The sequence below is a fragment of the Muntiacus reevesi genome, chromosome 1 (assembly GCF_963930625.1).
Source record: "Muntiacus reevesi chromosome 1, mMunRee1.1, whole genome shotgun sequence".
Taxonomy (NCBI): domain Eukaryota; kingdom Metazoa; phylum Chordata; class Mammalia; order Artiodactyla; family Cervidae; genus Muntiacus; species Muntiacus reevesi.
Window position 1 is genome coordinate 283,842,384 of NC_089249.1, and position 18,972 is coordinate 283,861,355.

Here is an 18,972-nt window from a genome sequence, read left to right on the forward strand (position 1 = left end):
AGTTAAGGGAGGCACATCCTGTATGCTAGGCCCTGTTCTAAAGGCCCATTAATGCTGGCTGTTTGGTATTGTTATTGTTGCTGTTAACATCTGAAAGGCGGGAGGAGCAGGGGACGACGGAGGATGAGATGGTGGGATGGCTTCACCGACTCAATGGGCATGAGTTTGAGCAAACTCCGGGAGTTGGTGACAGACAGGGAGGCCTGGCGTGCTGCAGTCCGTAGGGTCGCAAAGAGTCGGACACGACTGAGCGACTGAGCTGAACTGGACTGACTGACATCTGAAAAACTCTGCCACTTGACAAGTCAAATTTACTTTGAATTAAAAGTAGTAAAAATATTCCCTTAAGATACAGTTTTATTTTATTTTTTTTTGCAATTTTATTTTTGATTTACTGCTTTGCCTATTAGTATTATAAGCAAACTTAATTCTTTACACAAAGTAGTGTCTTCTAATGTAGAACTTTCTGGAATGTTTACTTAGTAATTGCCTGTTCTTCGTCTCAAGTAAGAATTCTTCTTAGTAATATCTTACGGAGTTTTTGGATTTAGTAAGGTATTTTCAGAAATCAAATGCTTGGTTGACAATAGCAGTTTTAGGTGCTCCTGTCATCTTACTGCTTCATGAAGGGCATCTTCACACTGGCAGTACATTTGTTTACTTTCCTTTTGAATCTCGTCCTTGGGTGAATGACTTCCATGAGATTAGATTTATAATATTTTTGTCCATGAATTTTAATTTATTTCTCCTAAATGTAGAAAAATTGCTGAAATAAAGTTTTATGTGTTAAGAAATTCAGGCTGTATTTATGCACTATTGTATTCAAGTAAAATCCTAATTTTGATTGTTGAGATGAAAGTGTTCTATTTCCCAAATAATATATGTTACTGAATCAACTGGAAGCTTCCAGAAAACATGGTGTTTTATTTTTCCTCTTGCAAGTATAAAGTCTATATCTGGTCATGGAAGAGAAGTGTGATTGTTATTATATAGTTTCTAGGAAAGTTTTTATGGAAAAACAGTTAAATGTCTAATAAAGAAGGCCTGTTTTATAGAACTAGAAGGGTCCTTAAACTGAGAGGCCGTGGGACTTGTCTGAAAAAGTCCTGGGCACATGTACATTTCTTCAGTGAGTGATGTCTGTGTAAGGTATGCAAAGGTGAACAGGTAAGCCGAATTGTAAAAGGTAAGAATAATCGCCTTGGTCAGTGTAACGGGCAGTTAGTCATTGCTTTTTACGAAGCGCAGGTCTGGGAGTTTTCTCCTCTGCTTCTGTTTCTGCTAGCTGCGTGCACTTGCTCCGGGACACTGTGGGTCTGGGTTCCTCAGACCCTGTAGCCGGCGGATGAGCGAGCAGGAGGGAGTCCTCCACGGCAGAGGGGCCAGAGGCGACGCCCTGCAGCCTCTCCTGGGCGCCGCTCCGGGGGCCCCGCGCCCCGCCTCCGGCCCGTGTCCAGCGCTCGGGATTTTCTTTTCCGCGTGCGGTGGTCTCTGCTGGGAGACCGGAGCTTGGCCCTCGTTTTCAGGAGGAACAGCATAACCCGTCCCCTACTGCTGTTTTAACAAATACCCACACACCTAGTGTCTTGAAAGACCACAAATGTATTATCTTAAACGCTTAGAAGCCAGAAGTCCAAAATCAGTTCCACTTGGGTGACAAGCGCTCGCCGGCCTGTCCGCGTGGGGGCCGAGGGGCGAGTCTGGCCCCTGCCTCTTCGCCCTTCTCGCTGTCTTGCGTCCCGAGGGCGCGGCCGGTTCGTCGCGGCCCCGTGGGCTGCAGCATGGCCCGTGTCCCGTTCCATCTGCTTCTCGTGGTCACCTGCAGCGCTTGGCCTCCGGCCCCTTGCGCACACGGCCCTGTCTCTGGCAGGTTCTAAACTCTCCGTCTTGCTCTGCTTTTCGGAAGCTTTCTGTGTAGATTTCTGGGCGGCCCCCAGTGTCCGGGGCGCGTGCTGATGGGAGAGCCGAGTGCACACGTGAAGCCCCTGCATGTCCTCCGAGAGCTCTTTACCTCTTCGGGGCAGTGACGCTCCTCCAGGCTTCGTGCTGGCTTTGCACGGAGCTCCGCCTTTCCTGTGCCGAGAACTGGCACAACCCAGAGTGGGAAATGGCTCGAGAAGGCAGCTCTCTTCTCTGAAATTCTCTCTTCAGCGATTCTCAGTTGCCTTCAAGCAAGCGATTACTATATTTTATCTGGTTTCCTACTTGACCCATAGAAGTGAGAGCTCTTGTCATCAACTACTTTATGTCTGCTGGAAGTGGAAGCATCATTTATTGTTCAATTTCAATTTGGTGAAAGAAAAATGCTCATTTTCTCCACTTGAGTGTTTATATTTCTATTGATTTTTAACAACACTTTACAGATTTCCTTTTATTTTTTCATATAATCTTTCTAATCCTTTTAATCTTACATTTTAATATAGAAAATGTTCTAAGCATTTTGTTATCAAATCTGTCAGCCTTTTACTTTATTGCTGTATTTTCTATTATGGTTAGAAAGATGTTTTGTACCACAAACTTTACATTTATTTTTCCTACTTATTTTCTATCATTTTTTCTGTCTTTAAATTTTTTAATTCATTGGGAATCAATGTTGGCATTATGTTTTAGTGCATCTGTTTAACCATATGTCTGGCCCATCTATTTGTAGAAATATCATAAGATTGTTTTGTTTCCTTTCTCCCAATAAGAGGATTTCAGTGGGATTTTGGTTGGCGGTGTATAAAATTCATGAATTAATTTTGGGAGAATTGTATATTTTGCAGTATTTTAGTTTTCTTACCTAGAAAAGTATATTTCTCTTCATTTTTTACATCCCTCAATAAAGCTCTGTCAGCTTCCTTGTATATATTTTGCTTATTTTGTGTAAAGTTGATTTCTAGCTTGAATCCTCTCCTGATTGATTCTTAACCACCCTGACTCCCATCTCTGTGTGCATCACAGCACACTCTGTACACAGTTTTTTCTTGCTGCCTACTCTGTCATATTGAGCTCAGCAATGCTTAGAACGGGGCCTGTGCGGTCACGTCCATAAGTGTGTAATGCACACAGCAGGCGGGGCCCCCTCTGTCCGTGTAGACGCCGTGTGTCATGCGGTGACTTTGGACATGTGAAGTGTGTAATGCACACAGCAGGCGGGGCCCCCTCTGTCCGTGTAGACGCCGTGTGTCATGCGGTGACTTTGGACATGTGAAGTGTGTAATGCACACAGCAGGCGGGGCCCCCCTCTGTCCGTGTAGACGCCGTGTCATGCGGTGACTTTGGACATGTGAAGTGTGTAATGCACACAGCAGGCGGGCCCCCCTCTGTCCGTGTAGACGCCGTGTCATGCGGTGACTTTGGACATGTGAAGTGTGTAATGCACACAGCAGGCGGGCCCCCCTCTGTCCGTGTAGACGCCGTGTGTCATGCGGTGACTTTGAGCGTGTGTGTCTTCTGCGCACCTGTTTATCCCCACTGCCTCCCCACATCTTCTCTGAACTCTTGTTTATGGTGTCTGTAACGTGTGTGGTTTTGCTAATTTCTCTCATTTAGGTTTATATATGCCTTACCTCGAAAAGCATGTGAGGCGGCTCAGAGACCTGCATCCCACCATCCATGTGATTTGCATGCCAGGGTCCCTGGTCAGGACACCAGAATGATCTTATAAGAGAAAGGAGAGATTTAATTGCTGTTGATATTCTACTTTGTGCCAAGTGTCAGCCCTGGGATTTTCCAAACGTTTTATTATTTAACCCTAACCGCAAGCTTGTCTCCTGATTGTATAGATAAGGATCTTAAGGCTTGGAGAAATGAAATCACTTGTCCAAAGCCTGTCAAATTGTATGTATGATTGTTGGCTTTTGAACTTGAATGTATCTGACTCCAAAGCTTAGGAATCACAGAACTGATTGTGATTTTTGAAGGCCTAATATATCTCAAAAAGGCTTCCTTTTTGTTTTTTAATATCTTGATTTTTATTCTGATGGCCATTATGGTAAGCATTATGTTTTAAAGCTAGAAAACTAGGTGGACTCTATGAATATAAGTTCATATCTAGAAATTGTAGTTTTTGTAAACAGATAAAACTACATATTTTCGTATTCAGAATAACTTAATGTAAAGGTTACTACTCTTCTTTCTATTATGCTCCACTAATGAGGCTATTTAGAGAAGTTGAATATATTGTTTGAAGTGAATTTTTTAATATGCTGTCATTGACTCATAATCAGAGAGACTGAACTCTAGTTTTTGCTTTTATTGTTAACTTTCCCTTTGATCATGAATCTGTCATTTCCCTCATCTTTGCAGAGGGGTTAATTACATAGTTTCTCAACCATATCTTTTGAGGAATTAAAATAATCAAAATGAGAATGATTTGATAAAACCATAAAGCTCCACACTAGTAGGTATTATTCACAAATGATGAAGCCTCCTCCTGAGATTCTTGTTTTATTCATTTGTCAACTATTTACTGAATGTTATTTCATGCAAGGCACTACACTAGGCACATGAAGTTAGTTACTTTTCATATAACCTGGTGTTTGTTTAATTGGTTTTTAAACTTTAGTAACAGGTGACATTTTTCGTTTATATCTTCCTTTCACCTCCATAAATGCATGTAATATTTTTTAATTTTTAAAAAAATATAGTTTAGTTTTTTAATATTTTTAATATCATTTGAATAATGTTTTGACTATTGTTTGAATATGCAGTAAGGTAAAAAGGTAAATGACCTTATATACTCTTATATACTTACATGTAAGTATATACTCTTTGGTATATAAGATTTTTTCTATTCCATTATTCTGGTTTATAACTTTTCTTTCACAAATGTAGTGTACTGAAATGTAAATAGCTTTTTGTTCATCCTGAGCTGTCTGAAGAGAGAAGGTCCGTGGGGATCTTCGGCATCAGTGAAGAATCTGTCTTCACGTCAGTGGAGTTTTCCCAAGTAAATGTGGAGCTAAGGGAACCTCCACAGAAAACTGCATTTGTCAGAATGGTTGCTGTGAGCGTGTCCTGTGAGTCACGGGGTTAGGACGGTAAGACGACTGTGGGGTGAGGCTGAGTCCTAAGCCCATTCTGGCCCCTCTGACCAGTGGAATCTGGCAGCTCACCTGACCTCGTGAACCTCAGCTCTGCTGACTGTCCAGCAAGGGATGAAATGCTGCGTCTTGTAGGTTTCCAGCCTTCGGGCTGAGCTCGGCATGTAGGAAATGCTCTGTGCGTGGTGCCTCCGGCATCACTCTCCCCAAGGGCCTCTTCCTTTCCTGTTGCCCTGGCTGCAGTCCTAGGAGGAAGTCCGCCTGGCCCTAGCCCTTCGTTTATAGTAGGTGTTGGTTAGATTACCTCAAAAGTAGGACCCAGAGGAACACTGTTGCCTTAACATGACTCACATCATTTCCACAAAAGAAGTGAGTGAATTTTAAATAGGCTCCCCTTCATTAGAAGCTTCAAGGACAGAATCACATTTACAGTGGAATTCTAGTTCTTCGTAAAATGATTCCCAACTTGACATGAACAAGCAGATGTTTCTCCTTCCCGTTTTCTCTCAGCCACGATAGATCATGGTCTCTCATTGGATTGGCAGGTAACATATGAGTGCTCTGTCTTCATGAGGTGAAGGTTGCTCTTTGTACATAGAGACATGAGATAATTGCCTGTAGCCCCAGGTCATGGGGGCTGAGTGTTGTGATGAGGACTAGGAAGCTGAGTTGGTGACAGGCAGATCAGAAGCCAGTGCAAATGTAGGAGAGATTGGGGGGAATAGTTCTGAGCTTCCTATGCAGTTTCTTCCAAGGTAAAATAGAATTAACTACTCCCCCTTTGCAGGAATATTGCTCTTTTCTTTTGTTAGCATGGATGAAATCTTACTATTTTTTAATAAGTGAGTATGATAGTTTAATATGAAACCTGTTGGTTGCATTCATAATTGACAGGTTTAATAAGTCTCGTGTTTGGAGATACTGACAGTGTAACAAATGTCTTACAGCTGATGAAAACACTTCGTTTGCGGTGGTGTCCTCACTTCCCTCAGAGGTGTGATTCGTGTATGACCACGCTTTCTCTGTGCTCTGCTTGGCGCACACACAGATAGGAGTGTGTGAGTCAGGTAACCGTGTGCGATGCTCCTGGACATGCCGTGAATCTCTCGTTATGTTAAAGAATTGCTTCCTTAGTGCAGCGTTATACTCATTATATACGCCACACATTTAGCTTTTGAATAGATTCCTGGCATGATAATTACATAATCATTTAGTACAGTAGAAACATCTTTATGGTCAAATACTAATTAGTTACTAACACGAAACAAAACAGAACCTAGTTCACAGCATATTATAAAAATCGATTTAATACTGTACAAAATGAGATATATGGTTAAAATTATTATTTGCTTTCAGTGTGAGTCACTTCTTTCTTATCAGAAAGAATCAGCGTTTTGGATGCTTGCTGCTTAAGTTTATTTCTTGGATGCATTGTATTTTATTATCAGAGCCTTTATGACCAGCTCTGCGTAGTGGAGCTTCCAGAGGTTTGCAGTGGAAATTCTGGACTCCATTGCTGGGTCTTCCTCAGACCTTCTACGAAATTAGGAGGCTGGCCTAAGCCTTCAGCCTACACACACAGACTACACAGCTCTTCTCATACTGGCGCTCAGTAAGCCTCTGATGCGTGAGGTTCAGTAGCAAGCCCCTCGTTTCTGGGATGCTGGTTTGCACACGTAATGCGGGGCTGGTCCTCCCCCGCCTTCCCGCGCTCCGCACCTGAGGGAGGTAGGGCAGGCCGGTTGGTAACCCTGAAGCCCTGGCATTCCTGCCTCTCCCGGCGGGACGAGGCTGAACGGTCAGGGGAAACCGCAGCGCCGGCAGAGCGTGGCGGGCGGGTGCAGGTGGGTGGGCAGACGCCTTCCGGGGAGTCTGCGGCACACCCCTGGGGCGGCGCTCCCCCTGCCCCTGCCTCGTGGATACAGGGGGGTTTGCTCTCGGCTTCGGGGCCCCAGCGCCTTTTGTAGATGTCTTGTTTAGTTTTCTCTTGCTTTTGGCCGCATGCTTCCGGTGCTCCTTTCCCAAGCACACCTGGGATGGCCGCGAGCGTGCTGATGCTAGCGCTCGCCCCCGGAGGCACACGGCGCGTCCCGTGGGGGCCGAGACGCCTCGTGGTGTTCCCCGTGTGTGTTGCAGTGCGGCCCTAACCAGAAGGGCTCCCCTGGCCGTGCGCGAGGCAGGCGCTGTACGGGTGATGCCGCGCCCTCCGTTCCCTTAGCCCTCGCTTCCGTTTTGGTCGCGGTATTTATTTTATTTCCTAATGCACCGTTTGCAGTGCAGCTGAAATGTGCAGGACACGTGCAGGATGAAGGAGGGCCGCTCGACTCTGGCATGCGCTGAGCGGGCGGTGGTCGCTGGGACCCTGTCTGATAGAGCGGTGGGTAAGAGCGAGGCGCGGCTGGCTCCTCACTCTGCTTCCGAGGCCACAGGAGTGGGTGGGAACGCAAAGTGCATTCCGGTACACGAAAGTATAGGAGTCACTGATGAGTCCGTTATATTGTTAGTCAAGTATCCTCTTTGAAACACTGTTTCTTTTATTTGAAGATAATATGTTGTAAATGTATTATAAAGTGAAATCATAGGTCTTACAAAGAATGCATAATTCCTGAAGTCTGTGACATGATCTAGAACGTTTCTACTCACAGGCAAAGCCCATGAAGTGGTGAGGACCTAATGCTTCTGAAGCCAAGGCTGTTAAGGGCTTCAACTGACAATGGTCTAAATATCAAAGAAGTGAGAGAGAACTTCAGGAAAAATGATTAAGACGTTGAATATTCTTAACAAATACAGTTATGTTTAAAACCATCTTGTAAAAATTAAATGTTACATGATGGATGTGTGCTAATATAAAGTATTGTTGGAAAAATTTTGTCAAAACCCCACTTCATTCTAAGAACTGCACTTATTTGCAAATGCTGCCTAAACTTATTTTAATAGTCTTTATTTCCCTTTTCTAGCAAAGTTCCAATCAGTTTTTACCACTATTTATTATAAGATTTCAGCGTTTTATTTTAAGTGAATTTGTTTCAAATGATCTTTCTTCTGGGACCAACTTTCTGGGATAATAGGGACCCCTGTTTATATGTGACTACATGTCACACATATGTTTATGTGTGACTATACATGTGTGACTACATGTATAGCCATATATTTCACTGTGTGTTAGTCATCTAAAATGAATGCCAGAATTTTAATTGAAATGAATTGTGACTAAAATGCAAATTGAAACTCCAATACTTTGGCCACCTGATTCGAAGAGCTGACTCATTTGAAAAGACCCTGAGGCTGGGAAAGATTGAGGGCAGGAGGAGAAGGGGACGAGGATGAGATGGTTGGATGGCATCACCAACTTGATGGACATGGATTTGGGTGGACTCCGGGAGTTGGTGATGGACAGGGAGGCTTGGCGTGCTGCAGTTCATGGGGTCACAAAGAGTCAGACACAATTGAGCGACTGAACTGAACTGAGAAATGCAAATGTTAAGGGCTTCCCTTGTGGCTCAGCTGGTAAAGAATCCACCTGCAATGCGGGAGACCTGGGTTTGATCCATGGCTGGAGAAGGGAAAGGATACCCACTCCAGTATTCTGCCTTACTGAGCGACTTTCACTTTCAAAATGCAAACAGGCAGTTTATGTATTTTCTTATTCAGATTAGGCAAGGATCAGGATATTGTATAGGGCTGCTTATTTTAGATTACTAAAACTATATGTACATAAGTCATTTTATAGGACATAGAAATAATAATAGTTCTATTGTTGACTTCCATTTGTATAACATTTACTCTTAGAAAGTGAATCATTGTTTCATCACCCTTTGTACAATGTGGTATTTGTTATGATGAAAATTGTCTGTTCTCTGAAAGTTGTACTGGAATGTTTCTGAAAATTCTTCTTGTGTTGGCTTTGTGCTTACCTGTGAGTTGAAATCTTACGAATGGTGTGGAAAAAGGACAAACATTTTGAGACCCCACTAGTAAAGCAGCTGTTTCTACAGGTATCTCGTGGTCTATAATCCTTCAGAACAAGCTCGAAGCTCCGTGGTCTCAGTCTGGGTGAGCTCATCGGCAGCACAGGTGTCCTCTGCTTCGGGAAAGCCTGTGGAGATTCAAATGAGTGCCGTGTGGGATACAGCAAATAGCGTCTCACAGACAGCCTACGAGGTATGCGCGCTCCGTGGAGCCGAAGGAGGCGTCCTGACAGAGGCACGGCCAGTGTATAGTTTGTAATGTTGTGAGGTTGCACAGTCACGCCCGACTCCTCTGGGACCCCATGGACGGTAGCCCGCCAGGCTCCTCTGTCCATGGGACTCTCCAGGCAAGAACACCGGAGTGGGTTGTCATTTCCTTCTGCCGGGGATCTTCCCAACCCAGGAATTGAACCCAGGTCTCCTGAACTGGCAGGCGAATACTTTACCGCTGAGCCACCAGGGAAGCCCCACTGGCCAGTGAAATGACTCTAAAGGAAAACAGATCCTTTGTTTTCCAAAATATTAATATCTTTGTTAGTGTGTAGACTGCATGTTATTTTTAGTGCATTATGAGAATGTATATTGTTCGTTTTTGTAAGTGTGTATATTGTAGCTCTTTCCTGATGTCATGAAGTAATCATTCCTTGTAAAATTTTGAACTTTTTTGCCTAACCCAATTTAATGAGTTGTAAGTATTGAAATGAAGATAGATACCTCCTTCTAAATAACTGGATACTTTCAACTTTTCATTGCAAAGATGACAGTAATATCCCAAGAAAGAAAGACTTCTTAAATAAGATGCTTCTTTTCTGAGATATAAATATGAAAAAAATGTCTGGGTTCAAGTAATAGATGTTTTGGGGGAAATATCTTGAAGTAAGCAGTATTAAATCGAACCCCCATATCACTGGAAATAATGAACTTCTACAATTCGGAGTACAACTTAAATTGTATTTCTGAAGACACAGACAAAAACTAGGGAATCTAAAAGAGAATTAAAAGCCATTGCTGGCTGCTCTTATAAATTTATTATCCTTTAGAAAGAAAGGAAACTATGATACAGGTTTTGATCAGATTTTACAGGAAACCCCTCACCTCGAGACTGGAGCAGAAGCTCCTGAAAGGTTGGATCATGTCCCTTGGTGGGTGCCTCCTCTGTGCCTGTTCAGTGTCTGCTGGATCCCCCAGGCATTGATGTCTGGTATTGATTGGACTAATATGCTTGATGTTTACATCGTTACATTTATTATTTTTTATTTTTAATGTACTGAATTATCATAGTATTGTAAAATGATTCCTAAAATCACTGTCACAGTAAACCCTTACCATCATGGACAATTTCCATGAGCATCCATTAAGAATACTGTCAGACAATTGAGAATGGTCACATAATTTCATATATTGAATAAAAGCCTTAATGTCTTTGATTATCCTTCCCACTTGAATTTACTAGGTTCCCTAGTTAAACAGAAATGTGAATACTCCACCCATAAGTTATAAAAATATAGAATAGTATTATATTCTTTCTTAAATATAGTAGTTTCTTGTTTTTACTAGAAGTATAAATAGTTTCCTTTCAGTAGATTGCATTTCTCTTTAATAACTTCTCTCCTTTATCTTTAAAGATATCTTTTCTAGCAGAGATGCCACCAATGGGACTGAAAGTTTATAAGATTTTGGAAACATCAAGTTCAAGTCCACATTTAGCCAAATATGACCTATATAATGGTAATATAGCAAATGAAGGAATTTTTAACATGAATAATATAAAAAGTGCTCAGGAAGCTATAACTCTAGAGAACTCCTTTATTAAGCTGCGCTTTGGTCAGTCTGGGCTTATGGAGGTATGTTCCAAATAGTTCTGAAATTTATAGAAGGCTTGTCACTTTTGTTACAACATATGCAGATCACCTATGTCAAGTGGGAAGAGTGGGCACAGATACTGTGGAGGAAAGGGTGGAGAGGTGCACGTGCCTTCACCTATGGTCCACAGTGCCCGCTGCTGCCCACAGGTGTGGTCCATGATGCTGCTGGCCGTGGACTGCTTGTTACTAGTCCTCAGATACGTGTGCAACTGGCGGCTATTTAGAAATGTTTATGGGAACTTTGAAAGTAACTAGACTGAGTAGATATATGCCTATTAAATCTGATAATAAAAAAATGAGTTTATATTTGGCATATCACTTTAATTTTTTTTTTAATTAATTCACTTTCATTGTACTTCACCAAAATACTGCTCCATGCATAGTGGAAATAAAAATAAATTCACTCCTTTACTGCAGAAAGTTTGAGAAGTACTGGTCTAATCTCTAGTATATCTCTTTCTTTGGTGAAATGTGTTCTTTTTGTTCTATTGTGGAGATTTTAAATCCTAAGGTTAAGTGTAAAATTTGGAGTGTTCATCCAAGAATTGTGAATATTACAGGCTGAATGTTAATCACTTTTAAATCTATCACAAAGTAATTTTTTGAAAATAGACATATGCATGTAGCTAGATACAGTAAGTTTATGTCTTAATACTGACTTACACTAAATTTTTTTTTTTAATCCTTAGGAAATGATAAATAAAGGAGATGGTAAAAGTCTTGAAGTCAGAGTACAGTTTTCATGGTATGGAACCACAAGTAAAAAGGATAAAAGTGGTGCCTACCTCTTCTTACCCGACGGGGAAGCCAAGGTAAGAGCTGATGCTGGGAGCAGTGAATAGGCACTTGTTTGAAGAGTAGTGAGGAGCATAATAAACGCATCTCAATATTATGGTCATCTATTAGGAACAGATGAGTTAGCTCCACTGTTATATGTCATTATTGACACTTAGCAATTTCTAGTTGAGTGTTAGGGGAACAATAATCTCTGTGTTGAAGTTCAGCAAGGATGCTGCCGTGGACAAGCGCTCCGTGTGGAAGGAAGCTAGCTCTGGTTGAGGTCAGGTCGCCGCCGAGTGGTTGCGTGCCTGTGCGGCGCGGCGTAGGTGGAGACGCGGCATTCCCAGCCATGTGGGGAAGGTAGGCTGACCACTGAGCCATGTTCCTCCTCAACGTTTAGCACTTTAAAAGCAAACAAAAGGAAGTGTTCTCCGACCTTGACTGCACATTTAATGCAGAAAACTGAAGAAAACGATGATATTTGCCGATTGTTCCCCAATCCCGTGAAAACCTTTGCCAGTGTTGTTGTATTTTTACCGTTTATTTTATTCTGTGCATATCATTTCCCCCCATTTTAAAGTTTTACCTTCCTATGTGAATATATTTTGTTTTTCATTGTGACAATGCTCACAATCTGATATGCTCTCAGAAAACACAATACACACTTTTGTGATTAAAAACTTTAGCTGTAAGATGAACGAGGTCTGAGTCTGATGCGTTATATGGTAACTATAGTTGATAGCACTCTGTTGGATTATTGATATTTGCTAAAAGAGTAGAACTTAAGTGTTCTCACATTAAAAAAGTGTGTCCGTGTGTTATATATATGTGGAAGTAAAGAATTTACTGTGGTTGCATATGTACATTTTAAATTTTCTCCCAATACTTTATTACTATAATATTGTGATAAGCTTTCTTTGTACAGTGCTAATTATTTCTTGAGAATAATTTTCTAGAAGAGTCATTTTGTGTGTTTGGAGCCTTTTAAGGCTTTTGACATATAGATACTACTTACCTTCCTTGTCTCTCTAGAAAGATACATATTCATTCTGCAGCTGTGTGTTTTTGAGGGTAGCTATCTAGCATACTACTCTAAACTCTGAGAATTAGCCATATTAAATACTTAACCTATAATAGTAAATGAAAAATATTTTACTGTTATGATTTTTGTGATTATTAGTAAGATTGAACTTTATAATGCTTTTATTTATCTTTAATAATTCTTTTGTGAGTGTCCTATTTAAGTTCCTGGCCATTTTTCTATTGATATGACTTGTGGATCTGTAAAGATTTTGTATATATTATAAAATTAATCCTTTTTCCTATTTATTGAAAAATATGCCCTCAGTGTATCACTGAGTTTGTTGTTTTATTTTTCTGTTATAGTAGTTTTTAATTTTTGTGTAGTCAATTTTGTATTTTTTTCTTTAGCGTTTCTTCCTTTGCTTTTACACTTACACCAGCTTTCTCCACTTTAAGGTAAATTTGGTATTCTCCCTGTTTTGTTGCCCAGGGTCCTGTCTCCTGAAAAAGTTACTTTTACTCTAGAAAAGCCTGCTAACCAAAGTCAGCGATAGGTGTTAAGGGACTGTTTAGAGCATGCTCAGAATTCTAGTTGCTTGTTTCCGCTTTTAAAGCACTGAGGAGTTACAGGTAGGCGCAGAGCACAGCAGCCCTCCCAGGGCGGGCCGTGCACCCTGGATGGGCGCCGCGTCGCTGTTCTCCCGGACCACGGCTTTGGTCGTCACACAGGCACCTTGTTTTGACTGACTTTAAAAAAACAGCTTGCTATAGAATATTATACACAGACAATTGTAATTACTATTCTATTTTTTAAAATTATTTTGTGTTTAAATAACTCTAATGTTAGATAGTCGGAAAAGGAGAATCACCATATGTTTACGAAGAAGGAATAAAAGAGCGCCAGGGAAGGAGACAGCCGGTGAAGCAGACACGGCGGGGCCCAGACGGCCCCCTCTGCTTCCCATCCCCCGTGACTTTCTAGCCGTGAGGCGGTTAGGCACAGGAGCTTTGCTAACTGTAAAGCATTATGTTAAATTCAGAATGTTTTTCTCTAACCAAAGAGGCAAATACGGAAGAAAATCGCACAGCACTGAAAGTCTTGCGCTACATTGCAAACTAGCTTTGTGCGCTGTTGTTGAGCCTTCTAAGATGTGTAATACTTAAAGTAAAATTCTTCGTAAGAGCTTTAGAGTTCATTTCTCTACCATATGAGTCACATGGTTTATTCCCATAGTTTGTTGACTCTAGATTCTAAATAATGAAAACTAAACCAGTGGTTGCCATAGTTTTTCCAAGTTTGCAAATTGGCTTTATATTCGCTTTGTTCTTTCAAGTAAAAGGGCAGTGTGTTTTATAGAGTAGTAAACCTAACTGATCAAGCTATGATTCTGAATCCTGCTTCCAGTTTGTTTGCGATGAATCCCTGTGGTCCTTTGAGCCACGTGCTCCAGACTCTGCACATTAGGGGACCATGGTTATAATGTTTGCCTGGGCAGCGTCACTGCTGGAAAAGTATTGCTCGTTCTCCTAGATGACATAGGAACCATAGAGAAAAACTTTAATTAGAAATTTTTATGGCAGGGAGAAATGTTTGTAAATCTTCTAAACCAATCAAGTTGTAGCATTTTTATTTTCTATTTTCAGCAGTTTTTGTCTAATGTAAAACCATATATTCAATTTTTACAGCATGTGCATAGTCTGATACCTTATAAGGTTTGGTTTTCACTTAATATTACATATATCACATGATATGTATTTGCCAATTTGGAAACTATAATAAACATTCCTTGGAAAAATTAAAAGCCAAACATTTTTCTTAAAAATGTGATTTCCTCCTCAGCCTTACCTTTACACAACACCACCCTTTGTCATAGTGCAACGTGGAAGGTTTTATTCGGACGTGACTTGCTTTTTTGAACATGTTACCCACAGAGTTCGACTGTACAACATACATGGTAAGAAAACAGAGAAATGCAATTGTGAAAAAAATGTATACTGATTCTTGAATTCTTGCTTTTCTTGTGTCAGTTTTAATAATTTAGCAATTGGTTTTTGAAGATGACATAATCATCTGTCTAAACTTGACATCATACTCATTTGACTTTAAATGGTGGTATTTACCCTTCAACAATCAAAAATGGTCAAACACTTAACTCCCTACATACACATGTTTTGTTTTTGTTCTTTTTTCTTCTGTATATCTTCTCTTTCTTGGGGCTTCCCTGGTGGCTCAGAGGGTAAAGTGTCTGCTTGCAGTGTGGGAGACCTGGGTTCGATCCCCAGGTCAGGAAGGTCCCCTGGAGAAGGAAATGGCAACCCACTCCGATATTCTCGCCTGGAGCGTCCCATGGACAGAGGAGCCTGGCGGGCTGCAGTCCACGGGGTCACAAAGAGTCGGACACGACTGAGCGGCTTCACTTTCACTTTCTCTTTCTTCTGCGGTGTCTGTCATAAGTCATGAGCTCTTTTCTCAGATCAAAAAGGAGTAGTTTCTTATTTTAGGAAATAGAAATTATATCAAATGTGGCTTTCAATTAATGGATCCCTGACTACCTTTCTCTCACACACACAACCTGCCTCAAATATAGAATTTGTTTCCATAGTGAACATTATTAGAATTTAACTTTAGAAGAAAAATATTCTATATTCATTCTGTTTGTTTACAACTCATTATCTTGTAGCATATAAAATCAGGCAGTTTATTACTTTTAGCACAGTATTGAAGCAGCTTCTTTGTTAATCAAGTGGTAAGAAGTAGGCCTTTGATATGTTTGGAGACTGAACTGTGACCAGTAGCACTGGTTTTTTCATACGATATGACTGGACCTATGGTTCCCAGTCTCAGAATTGTATAGTTAGGTTGGTTGATTTTTAATTCACTGTTTTTAGCATGGAGTACCTTTCCAACCACAATTTTAATCCTAGTAACCAGACCATTTACTGTTGTATCACATCTCTTAGTAAAGGACCTCATAAAAATGCCACTGTAAATGTTTTGTTGCTGTAAGCTAAGATGAAAAAATTAGAAAAGGAAAATATTCTTTCCCTGAGTCTGTAGACAGGTAGACAAAAAGTGTTTCAAAACAGGTAATACAGTACATGGGCAGGCACGGTTTCTTTTGGGTGTCGTGGGGAAGCAGAGGCTGCTCTGGGCTTCCGTGGTGGCTCGGCAGTAAAGCATCTGCCGCCAGTGCAGGAGCTGGGGGGCCCGTCCCCGAGCTGGGGAGGCCCTCTGGAGAAAGGGGCCACCCCATCCGTGTTCCTGCCTGCGAAACCACATGGACGGAGGAGCCTGGCCGTCTGCAGGCCACGGGGTTGCAAAAGAGTCAGACACTAATTCACAGCCAAGCAATAACAGAAGCCTACTCTGTTCAGGGAATTTCTCATTCAGCTAAGTTCAGTTTTCAGATTTCAGTGTCTAAATTTGACTTTGTTTTTAACTTTTTTTTAACTTCAAACCTCATCGATGCAAAAATCTAACATCAGCTCAAGTTTATCTCGCCCACTGAGACATCGAGAGGCAATTTGAGGTCTGGGTATTTATTTTTTAATTATTATTTTTGTTTTGCTAATACTCCAGGTACCCAGTTAGAATTTCAGGTATGAATAAACTTCATTATGTGACTACTTATGTGATATATTTTCAGGGTAACCCATGGTTCATATGTTGAATTAAAAAGTGAAAGTTCTTCTAGATGGCATGGCAGGGAAAATCATACTAGACACTAACCTGGTGTCTTTTGCAATTATCTGCAAACACTTTGAAAACTACAAGAAAGTCTATAGTTTTGAAATAATCTGTTAAAGCTTTTAAGTCAGAAACACTGTTTTTGGCCTTCCTTTTGTACCCTTGCATAGGCCATTGTTTAGCATTTGAGAGAGTCCTAAAATTCCGTCTTCAGCTATGGCCAAAGGTTTCATCTTACGGATATAAAATAGCATGATCACACAGAAGATGTGCCTGTCTACTTTTAAATTTGCTTAAGACTTCTGTTTTTAACCGGAGGCTCTGCCCTGAATGCAGCGCGGGGCGCGCGTTGCCCAGACCTGCGTGAGCAGCCCCATGTGCTGCCGCTTCTCATCAGTGACTTTGAGGAACAGGCTGTGTCTCAGAGCGGGCTTCTGTGCGGGCTCAGGGGAAGTACCGGAGATGCAGGTCTGATCCCTGGGTCTGGAGGATCCCCTGGAGAAGGCAATGGCAGCCCACTGTGGTACTCTTGCCTGGGAAATCCCATGGACGGAGGAGCCTGGTGGGCTACAGTCCATGAGGTCGCAAAGAGTCAGACATGACTGAGCAACTAAACAACGACATGTCTCAGAGGAAATGCTGAAGTAGCTCATCAGAAAAGTCCAACCTCTGTATCCCAGCAGGGGTGTCTGCGTAACTGCTTTTGCTTTTGTTTAATGGCATTTGTTCACTAGTGCAACTTCTGAGTTTTCTTCGGATGTCCACAGGATCTGGGTCTCATGTCAGAGGTGGTTTCTGTGAACTCGACGGCCCTCTTCCACTTCTGTGGCTGTAGCTTAGCTTGCTGTCGCGTTTCAGCAGCCAGCTCGGAACTTATTATGCTCCGCCTCGGCCTGTTTGCTTATCCCAACAGATAGGCCTCCTCAGAACTGCGTGCCTGTCTTTCCACCCCTTCTCCCCCACCCTGTTCCCCACTGAGCGGTCAGAAAGGCCCAGGGCCTAATCGGCCCTTAGGCAGGAGCAGGGCAAGAGCTGTCACTCACTCCCCACACACCTGCGCTGCTCTCCAGGGTGGCAAGGCTGGCTCTGACCAGTCAGTTAGGAAATACAGGTTGTTTTGAACTGGGCACTTTGAGTATTAGCATAACAAAAATAATAATTAAAAAATAAATATGCAGACCTCAGATTGCCTCTAGATGTCTCAGTGGATGGGACAAATTGAGCTGATGTTAGATTTTTGCAGCTTGAAAGCAGGAAGCTTCAGAAGTTTATGTGAAATGACGGATAAGTTAGAGAAAATGTGACTTTAAAGAGATTCTCCAGATGAGCTTTAGTGTACTTGCTTGAGCTGAACCTGAAACCAGCATATGTAACTATTCGAAGTGACAGATCAATCTTTCTTTTTACTCTTTCAAGCCTAGAGCATTTTTTCCCCACCAAGACTGTGGAGAAAATGGAGATATTAGATCACCTGAAGTGCTTTCTTTCAAACTGTATGCCCTCCCACGTTTGTGTTTGAGACGCTCTCAGCGTGCCCCAGTTGCGGAGGTGGAGCCTTTTCCCGGTGGCCTCTGCTGTCTGTCTCCATCTGTCCTTGTTTCGTGACTGCTGTCTGAGGGCACAGGTTGCCTGGATCCTGTCTTCCTGGGTTTTAATTGAATCACTTCCAGGCCTGTGACTGAGACGTGAAATCTTCAGGGTGCTGGCCTCTCTAGGTGTTCCCAATGCCTGAAGAGCGTTTGGTTACGTGACGCTCAAGTGTCTGTACTAAGAAATGCTTCTAAACTTCGGCCTCGTGTAGGACTTCTTGTAAGCTAAGTTTCTGAGTTGAACTGAACTGACGCTTTTGAGTAATTGATCAGAATGTATATACACAGATGACCTGATGTTTGGTGCTACAAATATTTCAGCCAAATTCCATGCTTTTTTAAATTGACTTTGGTTGCAAATTTCTTGAGATAACACAAATATCTATTCTTGAATTTAAGTTATGGATCTATTTTCTGACATAGACTAATTTTCCCCCTTTAAATTGAGGGTGCAGTTATTTGAATGAATACTAATGACTAGAGTCTGTTGTTAGTACTAAGTTCAGGATCCAAGAACAAATGGGGGCTGACAGGAAGAAAACTATTAATACTTTATGATTACATATTGTAACTATTAGTTTACTAAACCATTTAATCATACAAAAGATTGTCTTATCTCTCAGCAACAAGAGTAAAGAAACATAAAATGAGTTAATACTATGGATTGTCTTACTGAATTCAGTTCAGTTCAGTCACTCAGTCGTGTCTGACTCTTTGTCACCCTATGAACCACAGCACACCAGGCCTCACTGTCCTTCACAAACTCCCGGAGTTCACTCAAACCCATGTCCACTGAGTTGGTGATGCCATCCAGCCATCTCATCCTCTGTCGTCCTCCCCTTCTCCTCCTGCCCCCAACCCCTCCCAGCATCAGGGGCTTTTCCAGTGAGTCAGCTCTTCGCATGAGGTGGCCAGAGTATTGGAGTTTCAGCTTCAGCATCAGTCCTTCCAGTGAACACCCAGGACTGATCTCCTTTAGGATGGACTGGTTGGATCTCCTTGCAGTCCCAGGGACTCTCAAGAGTCTCCTCC

The 18,972-nt window shown here is 41.9% G+C and overlaps 1 protein-coding gene across 1 annotated transcript in view; it reads left to right on the plus strand.

Annotated features, from left to right (window-relative positions):
- The window catches only part of MAN2A1 (mannosidase alpha class 2A member 1), a 191,308-nt gene that overhangs the window by 127,674 nt on the left and 44,662 nt on the right, over nucleotides 1-18,972 (plus strand). The window contains exons 13-16 of the mRNA XM_065923691.1: nucleotides 9,023-9,188; nucleotides 10,621-10,839; nucleotides 11,550-11,672; nucleotides 14,504-14,618. Of these exons, the coding sequence (XP_065779763.1) occupies nucleotides 9,023-9,188; nucleotides 10,621-10,839; nucleotides 11,550-11,672; nucleotides 14,504-14,618 (623 nt within the window). The remainder of the gene's footprint in view (nucleotides 1-9,022; nucleotides 9,189-10,620; nucleotides 10,840-11,549; nucleotides 11,673-14,503; nucleotides 14,619-18,972) is intronic.